The 18,706-nt window shown below is 38.0% G+C and overlaps 2 protein-coding genes across 3 annotated transcripts in view; one reads left to right on the forward strand and one right to left on the reverse strand.

The window, feature by feature from the left end:
* wnt5b (wingless-type MMTV integration site family, member 5b) overlaps nt 1-18,706 on the reverse strand; it is an 87,677-nt gene that overhangs the window by 37,087 nt on the left and 31,884 nt on the right. The gene's annotated exons all lie outside the window — the stretch shown is intronic.
* On the forward strand, nt 2,723-5,661 carry fbxl14b (F-box and leucine-rich repeat protein 14b). The gene has a single exon (XM_066724524.1). The coding sequence runs from the start codon at nt 3,198-3,200 to the stop codon at nt 4,407-4,409; it is 1,212 nt and encodes a 403-aa protein (XP_066580621.1). The 5' UTR covers nt 2,723-3,197; the 3' UTR covers nt 4,410-5,661.

The following is an 18,706-nucleotide window of genomic DNA, read 5'->3' on the forward strand; positions in this document are numbered from 1 at the left end:
ACACCCAACACCAGTAAGTTAAACTGGATTTGCCTTAGACGGGCCATAGAGGAGACTTTTAACATGCAGAGCTGTCAAGAAGCATACAGCCTTTCACACAATGGGTGTCAGAGCTGAACGCAGACACAGGCTCTTGCATGCAATTGACAGCCTTGAGATCTTGCAAGTATTGTACGGCGAGAATTTGAAGTTACACAGATTCTGGCACAAGAAAAAGGTGTTCTATCTATATTGGAAAATTAAAAAGATAATCCTGAATTACAGGCAAGTCTACCTGTATGCTAATATTGCAGACACAACAAGCAACAAAAAAAATCAGATTCATCCTGTCCGTTCTGCTGTGTTGCACATTTCCCTGTAAACATGAATATGTTTGTACAGCTTTCTTTTTCTCCTCTTCTTCTGTTTTGCTGCACTCCAGCAGTTTTCAGCACACAGTCTCCTGTCATCTTAACTTACAATTGCCAATACACTGGACATGTAGAGAAGGGCCCTGAAGTAATGGCACCCACTGTATCAGGGGTTTATATTAAAAGTAAAATGGAAGGAACCAATTGACCAAAGGCTCACCACTTTGTACTGTCAGTAACTTAAATTAATGTCCATATATTTCGGACAAAATAAAGAAAAAAACACTATTTTATTAACACTAATTTTATTGTTATTGATTTAAAGAATACATTTGTATAATCTATGGCCATTTTATAGTGGTGGAATTAAAACTACATTGTGACACCATTGTTTGTTTTCTAATCTGTCCAGATTTAAGAATGACAAGATCTGAACTGTATTCAAATCTCTGTTTTTTAGAAATCAGTTATATAAAACTGAAGAACTACAGCAAGGTATTTGACCTGGTATGGTATGCCAAATATGTTGTCATAGACAAAACAATATTAGTATTAAAGTACTCTTTTTACAGTTCTTTGTTGATAAAAGTTAATACAAATGTGTTACAAAAATTTATGAAAACACTTGCTTTGGTGTGAATTGATCTTATTTTAGGACTGCATTGACTTTGAGAGGCCACAAATTAGGTTCAACCTTCCCTTAAGCTAGAAACAAATGTAAAGATTGAAAAACAATACCATAAAAGTTTTTGACTATGCTTATGGGGCTTAAGGCACAACACTGAATGTAACTCCACGAAACAAAACCTTGCAAAACCTTTGAAAGCTGTTAACTGCTTTAATTAAAGCTCCCTTTTACTGTTAACATCAGACGTTTAAAAAGTATGACTAACTTGTGCTATGCAAAGTATGGCTACATTTGGCTTTAAATTGGGTGTTATTTATAACTCTCTACAGCAGTGGTCTCCAACCCTGGTCCCGGAGAGTCCAATCCACTTCATCTTATAGGTCACCTTAAACCAACAATTTCTAAATGTTGGGGACACATGTGAGTTATTAATAAATTAAGCAGCTCAGCCAAGGGAATTCTTTAAATTTGAAGGTATTCAGATGATTGCTCCAATAGTTTCTAAATGACTGAATTTACCAAACCCCCTGCATAATAGTTTCAAATTAAATACTTCCAAGTGTTAAAAAATTTATGATAGAAGGGTGAACTCCAAAACCTGCTGGATAAGGGCTTTCCAGGACCAGAGTTGGAGACCCCTGCTCTACACTATGTTGGGAAAAAAAACTGTTTTGATATATCAGTTTAGCTTAAATTTACAAAATGTAAATTGTAAAACTAGTTGCAATTTAAATATGAGGAATGGGATTTAATCATAGACTGTGAACTTTCTAATACAATTACATATTTAAATATTACAATTTAAAATTGATATTAGCCATAGCTAGAATAAAATAAAATTAGATATTGTCCAATGATAAAGCACATCAGAAAACAACCTCAGGCCCCTCAAAAGGTATATCTTGTAGAACAAATACAAACACATGTAAGGCTATTATTCATAAATACTGTTAACTGATAGAATCAAATTTATTTTTTTATATATATAAAGAGTTTCATGGTGCTTTAGCTTTGTATTATTTTATTGTTATGGGTATTATTAATAAATAAATAGCAGTCACCTACACCTTTTTATCAGTTCAAACGTTTTATCAGTTTTAATAATCAACTTAGGTGTGTGTTCATATATACATACATACCTACATACATAATACAATTAGTAATTCTGCTTTAAATCCGTAAACAACTATACAAAATCACAGAAAAATAAAAATACAATAACATTTAAAAGATTTGAAAGTAAAAATTGTAGGTGATGTGGTTTAATAATCTACAGACTTCATGGATGAAGTAACACTGATAGCAAGTAGAGTGCTTCTGGATCAGTTACTGTGAAACAATATTAATTTATCAGAGTGATATTATGAAACAAAACAACAAAACAGAAAAGCAAAGCAATTCATGTCCGAGAGTTAAGGGGTTAAGGGTAAAGTGAACTGAATTGTAAGAAGTTGGTTTCCAGGGGAACTATTCTTACTGTTCCAGCTGAGCTGGGACAAACCAATAGGCTTTTAGAGAAAGGGGGACGTAAGCAACACAGTGTAAAATGTGTTGTGTTTTAAAGCGCTTTAGTAAGTCAGTTCGATGTTTTAATGTATGTACCTCTATTGACGATTATATACATTTGGAAAATAAACTTTAATTCGTGAAATGTGTATATGTTACGTGTTTCGCACATTTCGTTTCCCCCGCGGCAATGCAGAGCTAGCGGCCCTGCCAAGTCAGTTTGAAAAGATCAGACAAAGGCAGCAGGAAGCCCCTCGGCTTGGCAATGCGTGCGAGCTGAGCGCAAATGCAAAGCGAAACCTCGCTGCTTCACGACTGCGGGAGGAAGCGCCGCTCCGACCGGCCTGGGCTTTTTCTTCTCTATATTACTGGGCTTGTGGAGGTCTTTTTGAAAATGTACGACCGTTTGGATCCCCGGGGAGAACTAGAAGGGTTATCGCAAGACAAAGTGGGTAGTGCTGTCTGATCGCCGTGCGTTTCCCCCCCTTTGCCGAGGGGTTGCACTGGAAGTGGCTTTTTTGGCTTTTTCATTTGAATCCTACTGCGCAACCCAGACGGATCACGTGGGACGTGGAGTTGATCGATTTGCACAAATATACATGAAAAGAGAAGCGAGAGAGGTAACTAGAAAGGGACGTTCGCCTGGATTATAAAAGATTGAGACTTCAAAGAAAACGTAGGGTTGGGTTAACCGAAATATATCTTTTTTATGCATGTGTAAAATGGAGACGCACATTTCGTGCCTCTTCCCGGAAATTTTAGCCATGATTTTCAGCTACTTGGATGTAAGGGACAAAGGCAGGGTTGCCCAAGTCTGTACGGCTTGGAGGGACGCTTCTTACCACAAGTCGGTGTGGAGGGGGGTGGAAGCCAAGTTGCATTTGAGGAGGGCCAACCCTTCCCTCTTCCCCAGTCTGCAGGCCAGAGGGATCAGAAGAGTGCAGATCCTCAGCCTGCGGCGCAGCCTGAGCTACGTGATCCAGGGGATGCCAAATATCGAGAGCCTCAACCTCAGCGGCTGCTACAACTTAACAGATAACGGCCTTGGACACGCTTTTGTACAGGAGATCCCGTCCCTGCGGGTCCTCAACCTGAGCCTCTGTAAGCAAATCACGGACTCCAGCCTGGGCAGGATCGCCCAGTATCTCAAGAACCTGGAGGTGTTGGAACTGGGCGGCTGCAGCAATATCACCAACACCGGCTTGCTACTCATCGCCTGGGGTTTGCACAGACTCAAGAGCCTCAACCTCCGCAGCTGCAGGCATGTCTCGGACGTGGGCATCGGCCACTTGGCTGGCATGACCCGGAGCGCGGCGGAGGGCTGCCTCAATCTGGAGTACCTGACCCTGCAAGACTGTCAGAAGTTGACGGACCTGTCCCTCAAGCACATCTCCAAAGGCCTGGCCAAACTCAAAGTGCTCAACCTGAGCTTCTGCGGGGGGATCTCGGATGCGGGCATGATCCATCTGTCCCACATGACCAGCCTCTGGAACCTTAACCTGAGGTCGTGTGATAACATCAGTGACACTGGGATCATGCATCTGGCCATGGGCTCTCTGAGGCTCTCGGGACTGGACGTGTCCTTCTGCGACAAGATCGGCGACCAAAGCCTGGCATACATCGCCCAAGGTCTGTACCAGCTCAAGTCGCTGTCCCTGTGTTCGTGCCACATCAGTGACGATGGCATCAATAGGATGGTGCGGCAGATGCATGAGCTGAGGACCCTCAACATCGGCCAGTGCGTGCGGATTACAGACAAAGGACTGGAGCTCATTGCAGACCACTTGACTCAGCTCACGGGAATAGACCTCTATGGATGTACAAAAATCACGAAAAGGGGGCTGGAGAGGATCACGCAGCTCCCTTGCCTTAAAGTTTTAAACCTGGGACTGTGGCAGATGACCGAGAGCGAGAAAGTGAGGTGAAACTTGCGAGCTGCAGGGGGAGGAGGGTGGGAGTGGGCGGGGGATTTTTTTTTCCTCCTTTTATTCAAATAAATATTATCTCCTCGATTTGCTGGACTTCATGGGCAGATTTCCATATTTTCATGATCCATTAAAATTAGAAAACTGTGACTTTTTACCATCCCGAAAATCCAAAATCATGTGATTCAATCTCCCGATGCCTGTGCTGTTTAACATAACGTGCAGTTCCCCTTAAATTACAGTAATGGTTTAAAAGTTTGAAATTCCTTTGAATATTTTAACGAAGTCACATTTGGGTTACTCCCCCCACCTCCCTACTTAATGTATCACGTCAGAAAACATTTTGGCTACCTCGTTTATTTTTTTACAAACCCTGGATTTCTTATATATAAAAATATATATATATATCAAAAAAGAAACGGAGACTGACATAAATTGTGCCTAGACGACAAAAATCCCCTCCCCCACCGCGTCTTTCTCCAGAGAAATGCAAAAATAGATTTTTTTTTAACTACCTTTTGTTAATTTTCTTTACATGATTAACGATAGTAGAAACGACCGTTTCGGAGCACAGACGGATCCCGATTAAACCAAGTTTATGCAAAAACGGGGGAAAATGACTGATTTCTGGATACAAAAGCCTCCGTTTTTTTTTTTGTTTTTTGTTTTAGCACAACTACAGGCCTTGAAGCCTTTAATTCACGCTTTGAATGATAAGGGGTCCCTTCAGCTGATTTGTTTTATGCTTATATAAGCAGGTTTTATAATTAATAGCTGTGATTCAGAGCCTCGTACTTCAAATTGAAGTGATTTCTTTAAAATACCCTTTTTAAATCAATTGTTTCTTGTTCGCTCAGTGATTCCACATGAATGAGAAAAACGGGCTGGTTTGCCACCCCCTTTAAGAGAAAAAAAAAGCCTATTTCATAATTGTGAATACATCCAGTTTTTGTTTTGTTTCAGGAAAATGGGGAGGGATGGGAGGAGGAGGATGAAAAAATAACACAATAAGAAATGATTGATTATTTTGAGGGTACCAAGCGATTGCGTGTCAGGCCTGTGTAACTTGATGTATTGACCTGCAACATCTCGAGTCCTGCTGAGAAGCTACTGTATTGAAATGTACTGTATGTGAATTTGTAAAAAAAGACAAACGGAAAAAAAAGACAAAAAAAACAGAGGAGAGCAAATCACAAAAATAAATTGTTTTATATTCTTACGGTAACATTAAAGCTGATATTTATATAATAAAGACGGGAAATATGAAGTATGTTTGTAAAAAAAAAAAAAAAAAAAAAAAGTGGTTTCTGTTTTTTTCTATTCTGAATCCTAATTTCACTTTTTTTCACTTTTGAGGAGAGGACGGCGGGTCGAGTGAGTATCTGTAGTTTAATTGAGAGGTAAAACAGTAATACAATGGCCTCATATTATACAGGGTACATTTACACTTCAGCTTGTATATGTGTGTGGTATGTAGGCCATGTTGGCGTAGATTGTGTATATACATTTACAGGGCAACAGACAATGCATTAAGATCGAGGATTATGTATGCAATTCAAATATAGATCTATAACTCGATATCATTTAACCTCCGGCCCAATTCAGTGCTGTTAATGACACGCCAGCCAACGGGCGTTCAGTCTCAGCTGCAGTTGAAATACAGGCGTACATGAAAATGGAGCCTTTTCTTCCTCTTCTTCCTCTTCTTCAATCCGATCGAAAGTGTTCTAAACGTTGCAAAGCAAAGTCTACGCAGTTGCCATTGTTTCAGAAAGTTAAGAAGCCAGGGTTACATTTTTCTTCTCCTTGCTCAGTCATGCATACCAAATCTGTGAGACGGAGGGTCCCTCAGGAGGTTTTTTTGTTCTTTGCACCCAGCAGCCAGCCCCTTCCCCGCTCACACACTTTTTAACATTCCTCGCCATCATGCAGGGCATTGAGCTGCTCCGCGCCGGGAGAGGAGGCGCCGATGGAGGCGGGGGTTTCCTTCACTGCTGAAGAACAGAGCCGGCTTCTGCCTCCTGCACTTTCGGGGGAAATGTTTAGATGGGTGGGTTTATTGCTATAGAAAGGGATTTGCAATAACAAAACTGTTTTTCAAGTGTAGTCTATTTAGTATGTTTGGGGCCAAAAAGTGATGTGTTAACTAATCATTTATTTTGTATTGTAAGTAACTATGAAATCCTAATGCTTTGTTCCAAACAATTGAATGTTGTGGCCATTTCATTTAGGGTGAGCACTTCTGAAGTAATATTTCAACATGTGGGGCCCTTTTTTGTTTAACCATTAGGTATAGCCTAGACAACAACATGGTAGTCTGGAGTCCAGGTGTTTTTATGGCTACTGCATTTTCAGGGTGTTACCAAGTTGATGGAGAAGCCTTTGAACTTTGGGAGATTGAGGAAAAGCTGTGTTTCATAGCATCCAAATGCACTTTTTTTTTTTTTAATTCAAAGGTTTAAATGAGGTTTCTTAATTGCACAAAGTGTGAATCTTGCCATTGGATTAGTAAGAGTCTAGTGTCACTAAAAAAGCTGTTTAAGATGTTAGCCATTAAAGTGTTATTGCCAGCACTGAGCTGGAAGAAAGTGAGGTTTAGTTTGCCACTGAGTCCCCTGGTGAAAGTTAAGGAATTTGTGAGTCATAGACTGTAAAAACTGACTCATTTGTGTTAAAGCAGTATTTTGACACTGAAAGATGAGTGAGTACAGACCTCCGTAGATGTTTGTTGGTTTTGTCCCCTTTTAAGTATACTGAATACAACTTTGCCTTTGATTGTAAAACTATGCAAGTTTATAATAGCTAAAAAGACCAGTTCCTTCAGGTTAGATACAATAAATATGAAAACATAGTTTTGATTGCAAAGTCCGCTTTTGTTTTGTACCATATGTAAGGCCTAACACTGCATGAATCAAGGCTGCTAGTCATCAGGAAATTGCCATCATTGGGATAAAAGCATTTTGTTTGCCTTTTTGGAGTGCAGATTTAACCCTGAAAGGAATAGTGCATGTCCTCTATGTTGTTTGACAGTTTTCTTTTTGTTTGCCGAATGTCTAATGTACTGTTTTTCCAGTTGCTATTTGCCATTTTAATTAACATAATGGAAGGGTCCCGTGAAAAGATTTATACATTTTCTAACTTATAGGTGTTGTGACAGCAAATTAGGGTTTCTGAAGCTCATGGATGAGCATTGTGAATTACGATTGTGCATACAAGCACTTGCAGTGGTGATCTGCAATATAACATGGATTTTGTGAAGTACCTTCTGTAAAGTGCTATTCATTACCTAAACACACAAACATAAAAAGTAAATAAGAGCAGCAAATAATCATTCATCTTGGGTAATATAGTACTAAGAGCAATATTCAGCGCCGCAGTTGTGCTACATAAAATAGTCTAATCCAATTCAGAAGCAATTTTCATTATATATTTTCAACCATGTTGGTTATTTGCTTCTTTTATCAAGAGGCAATTGAGAGGTGTTGATTTTGCAATAGGAAGAAAAGGTTATAAACTAAGCAGGGTGGTTAATTTTGTATTAAATTGGGCCAGACTTTGGGAAGAGAGAACCATAGATGTGAAGCACAGTAACTAAAGGCTGGTTGGCAGGGGTTGGGGGGGATATTCTGTCAGTGTTGGAGAGATAATGAGGCCTAAAGCACGAGGTATGTCACAGGTTAATGGTAAGCATTGGTCGACATTTTGTCCAAGATTAGTTTCTCACCGTTCCACTTTTGGAAGCTGTTGGCTAGAGGAGCTGTTTAGTGTGGCAGAAATACCAAATTGAATGTCTCTGAACATTTACAACAACCACAAAATTCCCCAAATGTGATCTCAGCAGCTTCTTTAGGGTTACAGTGGAAAATTATATCAAATGTTAAATTGTTGCATTTCAGATTAGAAGTGGATTGCCAATAGGCGAAACAAGAATTTCTCTCTAACCTGTAATACACAACCACACTCATTTCAGTTAAATACAAAAAGTTTGAAACAGTATTATCTAAGATGTTAAAACATTTAAAAGATAGGCCTATATATATATATATATATATATATATATAAATGCAATGTTTCTGATGTTACATTGTTCTGGTTTTAAACACCATAAAACCCTTCTATGTTCCAGTATTTAATTTATTTTTCCTTTTTTCTTTCTTAGTATTGACATAGATTAAGGACAAAGGTGTTTTCTTGTTGTTTTCTTTGGTTTTATATACCTGAAATGGTTATTCTTACGTACAGTGTGGGTCTTGTGAAAGTTGATCAGGATTATAGGATTTTTTACTTGTATGCCGTAATACCAACATCTAATGATGTAAAATAAGTTGTATTCTAAAGTAAGGGGAAAAAACATAGTGCAAAGGAAGGCCTTAAGCGTCTTGCTCTAGAACAGAAAGCGGCTGATCATATTTTGCTCTCCCAGATCTGTGGGGGAGCCTGAAATGACAAGCAAATATGGATTGTCGTGTGCTTTAACACTTCCAGCAGTGACAGCTTCTAATTACGCCTCTGTCTCGTTCTCTTAGGTTTATAATATTTAGTCCTTTAAAAATAAATAAAAGATAGGGACAGATTACTTAGCATAGTAATTTTCCCTGTCGCTCATTGATACTGCATGTCCCCAGTAATCTGCAATACCCCGTCCAGTCCAAAATCTTGTGACACCATGCAGTACTGCTTGCTTGGTTCCCAAGCTGTTTGCTCTGTTCTGAGAATAAGGTCGTACTGTGCCTTCCTAACCTGTCTCCACACACACAGCAAGACAACCTTCTGCTACTTTCTGAGATCAACCGGTCCAAGCTGTCACACACTCCAGACAGAAGTGCTGTTCAGGCCTGCGGTCAGTTGCTCTGTACTAGCGTTGTGCTATTGTTTGAACCATTCGAATGCAATTATTGTGCTTTTCGTTTACTTTTAAAAGTTATGTAGAAGCCTTACATATTTTATGTTTGTATTTTTCCCTCTTAGATCAGTGGTTTCGCCAGTATTTAAGCCGCTATGACCATATATTGAATTCATATAGTTGAGTATAACATCAATATTCTGTTTCTTGCTGTGGCAACGAGTTAAGATATACCAGTATTACAATTTCTAATGTGAACCACAGAAACCTAAGGACAAAGGGAACACTATGAACAACCACTTTTTTTTAAAACATTAAGGAACAAAGGGCAAATGAAAATAGTGTGACTTCCCAATGAGATGCATGCATTTGACATAGTTGCATAAAAGGATAGGACATAATACAGACAACATTAATTTCATCTTCCTTATTTGCTAAATATAAAAGCTCAATGGATGAATGGGGTTATTATGTTATATCTAAATGATGTGCCAACATCTGAGTACATATTTAGCATAATGTGCAGATTCTGTAAATAAATAGATGATGTACCTGTTTATTTATATTTTAAGTCTTGGATTTGGGTATTGTATAATTTAAATTTGCAATCACAGCATTTGAAGTGAATACAATTGGGAATTATTTCCAGTTTTATAAGCTTGCTTATACATAGTTTTTGTCCAACTGCTGTACAAATCAAGTTTTTCCTAAATAGTGGAGAGGGTGAGAGGTACTTGGTACAAAATAAAGTATATCATGCAGGGCTCCTAAAGCTGCATCCACACTGGACATGAACATGTGGCAAAGATTATTATATTGACCCTGTAGATTTTGCAGAACTTCTGAATCCCGTCTAATTTGAATGCTGCGTGGTATTGGGATAGGTTATAGCCTATTTCAAATAGCATTTAATATGATGTCACTTAAGGAAGATATTAATTTAGCCTTTAAGTGAATTCCTACAATTGTGGTTGGTTTATTCAAGCGTTTGCTATAGCATTACTATACAGGCATAGCTTTACAATTGCAATGACCTTGTACTGTAGTGCAGTGTACATCACTGTTCACTATACTTGTTTGTGCCATGATTAATGATATAGTCCTGATTTAAAAAATAATCAATATGGTTTAGATTCTAACAATGGAACCTTGAAAAGAGTTGCAGTTGGTATCAAGACCTTAAGAGGATATACATTAAACTGTTAAACCTGAGAGACAGTCTGAGGGGCATTTTGTTACCCAAGTCCCCAGCTTTACTTTAGCACCTTCTAATCTCTTTAAAGATAAGTTTCCTTTTCCGCAGTGTTGACTGCCAAGACTATTACCACGCTGAATTTTCTTACCAGTTGCCACCGCAGAAGGTGAAAAACATTTTTTGTGGTTGTTGTTCATATTGTTTAGCTCGAACCAGTTCAAGGAATTTGCAAAGGATGATTTCTTTTGATTTATCTTCAGTATTAAAATGCCAATGTTAAAATTCAGCAGCTGAAACAAAATTGCACAGAGTAATTGCCATCTTGTTTACTGTGTGTGTGTTAGAATTGCATAGTCAGAAATATAAATTCACAATTGTCACACAATGTCTTTAGGGAAAAAAAGAGGGGGGAGGGGGTTGAAATTTTCTTTCATTCGGCCTTTAGACTGGAACGTCTCTCATGTTCTCTGCTCACGCTAAAGTTTGAGAAACCTATTCTTTCAGTGAACATCAGAAATAAATCAAATGTCACCTTAGCAAAAGTGATCAGTTTGGCTTAGTGTGGGTGGACTTGCATTAAAACTAAATCTGAACCAACAGGTAAACGGTTGAAATCTATAAACCTGTATATCGGTCCATTGCGATGTTTTCCTATACTATCTAGGCTGCCACTTTTGAAAGTGATGACCCAATGATCTCCATGCACAGGTGTGTTGAAAATTGAAAAGCTTTTTGAAGTTATTATTCAATTAATTGGGCAGTTTTATATGGAAAAAGGTAAAATGGGAACTGACCAAGGAGATTAACCCTAAATAAAAACTGACGACCAGCTGCAAGGATTTGTATGACTTAATCAGCACGCTGTGGGAAGAAATTATACAAACATTCTGACATAGGAAATTTTTTACCTAACTGTGTTTGGTGTCAGTTTATTGGTCCAAAGGAAATGCAAACGTGCTTTTCATTTCTCAATATATATGTTTATTTATTTAAGCTGATTGCATTATCCGATTTACCTAACAACTTACACAAAGGCAAATATTTATTCTACTATTCTTCTACTAAGTAAACTAAAGCCAAATAATAAAATAATTGTTTCATGCAGCTGTCACGAATGGCATTCATGGTTTGTAGTGTGACTTAAAAGTGAGGGAAAGAAAGTACCAATACTCCATGGAAACTTTAGAGGGAAAAATACCTGGTTGTTGGTTACACAGCCATCATCTGTGGCGCTGGCTGCTGATTGTTTACATGGAGAGGTCCACACTTATGGTTTCTCAACAGTAAATCCCCCACGTGCTGATCTGACGCAGTGGTTCACAATGTTTGGCCTCAGCAGTAGCACTCATGTACGCACAGTAAATCTGTCACAACTTACCTGACTCTCAAGTCCATAGATCTCAGTTTGGTAAAGGCCTGCATCCATTGTCAATCATACAAATTGCACATATGGACAAATTAATGGGCAAGTCCTCGTGTGATTTTACTTCCACTTTGATTCCCTCAAAGGAACAAATAGCCAGCATTTTATAACAGGACATTTTATTGAGACCAGATAAATGTCCTTGAATGTTGTTATGCTGTATTCCTAGTCATATCAGCTGTACTTAGTCTAATCAAGAAGTTCATAGGGATTTTTATACCTGACTGACTCTTTATGATTTTTTGTTTTTAAGACCCATTTTATTTCACAGGACTGTAAAACAACATTTTAGACAGAAAGTGAGGAGGACTCTTGTGCACAAAAATAATAGACCAATTGGATCAAGTTGAACAATTTATTCCCTGGAGGTTCCTTTTCCAATATAGACTATAGTTCAAAGAAATCTGAAACAGCCTTGGCGCTAGATCAAACCATTACATTTTTTCCCTCTATAGGCGAAATGGTTTCTGCTTGCTAAATTAAACATCATTGAAAGAGTAGGTCTAACTCCTAACTAATTTTCTGTACTGCAGAGCAACACAATAACAAGAAGTTTTATGTCTGTGCTTGTAAAAGGAACAAAATTACCAAGGCCACAGTAAAGTAATCTTTTCTCATGTTTCCAGACCCATGATGCTGTTCAAATCTAATTTAGTTTGTACTTAGTACTTTAGTGTATAGAAAGGAAGTGAATGCAATTGATTTATTTTGCTTTTTTTGTTTTGTTTTACACTATTTAAAGGCATATTTAACAGTTTAATTCAGTCAATGTATTTTCGAAGGCATTCCAAAGATGTTACACTTGATTTATCAGTTATGGAAATCACAGGAAGTGATTATGGGTCTAGTTTTTTTATGACTGTTTTCTGCACATACAAAAATGCTGATAAGTTTGAAATGAAGACATAATACACTTATTTTCTCTCTCTCTCTCTCTCTCTCTCTCTCTCTCTCTCTCTCTCTCTCTCTCAAGTTATCTAGTGGCAAGGTGAACTATCAACCCATTGCATCTTAGTGTGCATAAATAGGCATACTTTATTTTATGATCATCACGTTCTGGACACATCACTTTTTGGATACTAACAGCAGTGTCTCTGAATTACGGATTCACCGTCGTTCCCACACCCTGCTCCTGCTCTGCCCAGACCCAGAATGCACCCTAACTGCATATTTCGATTAGCTTGGAGACGCTCTCTCTGTATCTGCTGTGTAGTGCACACTTTAAGAGATGGCAGTAACATGATTTGGCTGAAGTTTCCCTATTTTTAACACAAAATGAAATAGTAGCAAAGGTGAATTAAGGTTTGTGTACCTACTTTTTCAACAATTGACATTTACGTGTCAGGTTTGATGATTTCTAAATGATGTTAGGCTCTAATAAAAATATTCAGAATGAAGTACATATGAGCAGATATAAATTATAGTTTATATATACGTACTTCATAATCTCTAACTACTGCCTAAGAACTGCAGAATGAAGGTCTCCTCTTCATTGGGGCAAGAAGCTGTAAATGACCCCACTGGCCAAACAGGTAAGTGAGTGTCTAACAGGGATCGTCTGACTTTGATTGTATCAGACACTGTTCAGCTAGTCGCCTAGCCTATTATATACTATACAGATTAATGCATGCCACACTTTTGTCAGAGGACTGGATGTAAAGGAAAACCATGTACAACAGTGGCACACACTTTTGCACAGTCTGGCCACCAGATGGTGGGTATAAAGTGCATTGATGGTCACACTCATTTATGAGCCCCAGCAGAATGAATTGTGTTCACTTGCAGAGGGCAGGGTGTTCACTGTGTAGCACAGTGTTCCCTCAGCTCCTGTGACACCCAAATCCTCACTGAAAAAAGGTGTTCTGCTTTGGAGGTCACGACTTCAATAAATGGCATTGAGGAGACTGAAATGGTCTACAAAAAAAGGTGAAGATGGCTTGCACTGTTTAGTCATCTGCATGGAGGTATGCAAAGAAAGGGAGTGCTGATAAAGGGTCAAAGAATGGACTTCTAATGTTCCAGGTCACATCAATTATAATAAGTCATATTCTCAAGTTACTTTTCCACCATGAACCATCAGATAAGGTATTTTTTACCTGAAGAAAATGTATATCACAACATATTGCAAATGTGAAATAATATTTGGACAGTGTAAATTTGAAGATGAGATCTATCAGTACAACATTATGGGAACTGAGCCACATTTCTGCAACTATTTGTTGATGTTATCATAAAGTTGTGACAATGTTGTGGAATTACATGTTAATCTACAACACCTAAGTATTTAAAACTATTTTAAATGGTGTTACGTAATGTGAATAACAGTATTGATTGGTCTACTAGTAATGTAATTTAAAAACATATACAACTAAAGTCTCCTATATTTCTGCAATATAACTACAATATTATGTCTGACCCAACAAAGACTTTACAGCAGCATTCTGACAATGTTGTGTGTTATCTGGGCTGTGGCCCCTCAGGTTCAAGGGGAACTGGTTTGTTTGCTGTTCAAGTAAAAAAAAACAAAGTTCTGAAACACATTCAAGGCTGCTACACAGGCCCAGTGAAATTAATCAACATCTATGGTGTTATCTATATTGATTTGGAATTGATTTAAGGACTTATTTTTATGCTGTGATTTCCCATTCAAACATTTGAAGTTTCCTCCACACATTCCATGATTGTTTAGTTTCTGGCTCACCTGAAAAAGCTGCAGCAATGACAATCTGTAAACTCACTCACTCACACTTGGATAGTGACGTGTAATCTTTAAGCTCTGACGGATAGAAGTCCAATCAGTGTTGTCACTGGCATGCAATTTAATGGTACTGCACTGTAGCTCAGCAGTCTCCTTGCTTGGTGCTGGAGAGTTTCTGGTTTTCATTACAACTGAGCTTTTAATGTTTTAATTGGAATCAGTTACTTGCTTGTGGAGGCCATATTAATTTGGTTTCGAGCTATCTACTCGTTGATTATTCACATATAAAGCCTGCAGGATGATAGACCTCCAAAGGAAGAAACCTCTCATATAGCTTGACTGATATTTTCTCATCTCACATCTATGTTAATTGTGAGAGACACTGCAGTGCCACATACAATGAAACGTCATTTTTTATATATATATATATATATATATATATATATATATATATATATATATATATAGTATACTTTCTCTCAGATCAGGACTGAATGATCCTACTGAAATCACTTACTCTCTATCCATGCTGGCCTATCAGTAATTATTGAAGTCATGGTTTTGGACTATCTTTATTCAAACCCTTTCAAGTTGTTCCATGATTGAGCGGAATCTCCCAAAAATCTCTGTTTCAAAATTAATCTCTGGAAATATATCTGCAAATTACATACTTTTAATTACACTATCCATATGTCTTGGTACTAGTGTGATCATTCATTTTCTGAGTGCACAAAATCAATAATTTTAGTAGTGTTATTACCAAGCCTATACTTGTGATCACGGTAAAGCAAGGGTTCTTAAACTTTGTATATCTGCGCACCACCACCCCCCCCCACATCCTCAAATATCACCCATGGCCCCCACCCCGTTTACAACATATAATTGCATAAGACACCAGTACAAATTAGACAATAATGTCAGGACACAGGATAGTTATTTTCAAAAACCTAACCAGGAAGCAAATTACATTCAGAGCAGGAAGACATTTGCATAACACAGAGTTTAATGAAATGGTGGCTGCCAGGTTTTGGGACATCAGTATTGATTGGCCAGTAACTCTGACTCATCAGGAATGATCATCACAGGAGTAAGAGTATATCAAATTATCAGATTATTATTATTTTATTTAGTTTGGATTCTTCCATATGAGCTCCAGTTATCAGAACCTTTGGCACACCTGAATTTGGGATACATTATGTTACTTTGGAGCTACCTTTAGTTATATATTTCATTTCCAATGGACCCTCCATGGACCCCAGGTTAAGAGCTCCTGGGCTAGAGCATTATACATGTTTATCATTTATCATTACTGAGTTTAAACTATTTTATCATCCAAGCCTTGGTTTAATAATTTCAACACATATCTGGTTGAAGAAATTAGTGAATCAACATAGGCTAACCCTTCAGGTTCTTCTCAAATGTTGTTTTCTTAGTTCAGTACCACCCACATGACATTCATTAAGTAAATGTATATTGCCCACAAGTATAATGTCATACATTGTTTCTAAATTCTCCTAGAATTCCACTTGCAATCTAGCAAACACCCCTTAATTTCATATTGGCAAGTTTGATAAAAAAAAAAAAAATGTTATTTCCATCAGAGTCAATGTTTGTTATTTACATTAATGTAAATCAGAAAGAGCTGCAGTTCTAGTACTGATCCCTGCAGTGTTCTACCATTACCTCAAAGAAAACTGAAGTTTCTATAAACTTACTAGAGCCCTTTTTTTGGTTTATATTCACCAGACCAGATATATGTGTTACTTTGAATCCCCCCTGACTTAATTAACCCTTAATGCTGTATCGAAAGATGTTTGGCGGTTATATCAATCACACTATGAATCAGAATGGAGGAACTATAAATTACTTTTTGGGGTATTTGCTAGCTTCTAGATTCCACTGTCCAACCCTCTATTTGCCACTTCTTCAGCAAGGCAAAGACTTCAGGTTGAATTCACAGTAAGGTACTATTCCAAAATCCTCAGGTTCACTTCCAAAAAAGGGTGGACACAAGCACCTTGTCCAATTTCTCTGATGCACCACATAGAGTGAATGTGTTTTGAAATTGCTATGCAAAGCAAAAATGAACCATATTGTCTGTACTCCTTGTCTGTATACCTAGCATAGCATGTAATAATTGGACGTAAAAAGTGACCAAATTCACCTTTTCAAAATATATTTTATTTGCTGAATAAAATCATGCTGGAAAGTACTGCTTATAAGAGCAGGGCAGTTTTCTGCTGGCGGAGTCTCTTTTCAGAGACTCAAGTTTGTCCGTATCTGCAATGTGGTGAGCACACATTGCTTTCAGCCTATTTATCCCGACATGCTTGAGTCTAGCTTTACACTATGAAATTGCTATCAGCTCACCAGTCACGCTTCAAGCAGCTGTTGATAAGGCTACTCATTTCCTTCAACCTACAATGGAAGATAACGGTGGCCACATTATATCACCCTGGCTAAATAAGTCCCTGTGGCTAAAACTCATGCCATTGAATTACTCTACTTACAGTGACAATATTTTCCAAGTTTATAATCGCCTCTTACATCAGCATGACACGAGATTTCAGTTAAAGCCAGAACAAACTGCACATTTACATACATGCTTCAATGAGTGAAGGCTATTGATTTGGTTCACTCAGCAGCAAAAGAAGCACAGTAATGTGATTACTTACACAATTTCCATATGTATGTCCCTAATCCAAAAAAAACTGTGTGTGTGTGTGTGTGTGAGGTGGGGGGGCTTGGAAAAACAAACCATGCCTGAAAGCTTGTTTGCAAACATGCTTGTATACGAACATTAAATAACTTGTAGAAATTACCACAGACTTTCCGAACGGAGAATTTCTAATTATGGACCAAAACCAAAGTCTTTACAGACACGGGGGTTTAGATTCTGGATCTATTTTTTAATGTGTGGAAATCTTCAGTACAGAAAACTCCTAATACCATAAATAATATGGAGCAGAACCCAATCCGTCTGGCTTTAATTCAAAGTGTATAGGAGGCGGCAGCCTTTCGCGGTGTTCTCAGACCATCTTATTCATATTTAAAGGATCAGGCGGCACTGCAATAAGTGAAAGCAGCTTTGCATACAAGATCACAGCCAATTAAATTTACAGCTTCTCATTCAAAAGAAGTCAGGCCAAGATTTCTCAACTCGCTTTTCACTGAGAATGCAGAGAAGAGCCCTCCTGCTTTGTGTGAGATGGCATACACAACTTAAGCAGAAGAGATACATAGGAGAAAACCAACAGACATATTCTAAACGTAGACCATATGTTTATAGGTTCCTCTTCATAGTGAAATTAAATTTCGATGTATTATTAATTATTATTATTATTATTGAGAAAATAATTCCTCATGGAGATCAATACAAATAATGTATAAAAAGACAGTCAACATGTTTTATGGGTGAAGCAAAGATACTAAACAAAACTGAACTGCAGCACAAGTCTAGTGATAGCAGCATGGATCAAGCCAAGGAGTCATGTACTGTGATGCTGTCTGGGTTCAAACACAATCCTTAACCAGTGAAGGGTACAATTAAAAAAAGAGAACAAAAGCTTAAAATATCACAATAGTCTCTGTAGTATAGAAGTACAGAAGAAGAATACATAATTGCAAGCAACTTAAAAGGCAGTGGTAGGGAATACCTGCCCTGAGTCATTGGCATGGCTTGGAGAATTTGAACAGGGCGAGTTTCAGATACAGAGGGAAGAGCTACCTATTGAAAATGGTGCTAAGGTGTCAGCAGAAATTATTAAAAAAAAATACAAAACAGCAATACAGTAGAACGGACTAGGCCTTGTCAGTGCTAGAAAGAAGCCTTTTTATCTAGTACAGTAGACAAGAGAGAAAGATCAGCCAAAACAGGAAAAAAAACTAAAGGCCAGAAGCCACAAGTTGTTTTTCATTTTCCAGCACATTCCTACAGTCAGCTGAGTCTAAATTTAATTTGTTTGGCTCAGGCAGGAGAGTGATGGTGTGGAGAAAGCCACCAGAAGGCTTTAAAGAAGACTGTCAGCGAGGAAGCAACATTAAAGTGGGTGAACTTGGTGTAGAAGGCAACATGAAACGGGGGGGACATTTGATGGACTCGGGCTGGAATTTCAAAGTAAGAAGGTTTCTGTTCCAA

This window comes from Amia ocellicauda, chromosome 15 (genome assembly GCF_036373705.1).
Source record: "Amia ocellicauda isolate fAmiCal2 chromosome 15, fAmiCal2.hap1, whole genome shotgun sequence".
Taxonomy (NCBI): Eukaryota; Metazoa; Chordata; class Actinopteri; order Amiiformes; family Amiidae; genus Amia; species Amia ocellicauda.

Bases quoted from the DNA above. Each gene is read 5' to 3' on its own strand.
- fbxl14b (XM_066724524.1), top strand. From the start codon at position 3,198: ATGTGTAAAATGGAGACGCACATTTCGTGCCTCTTCCCGGAAATTTTA.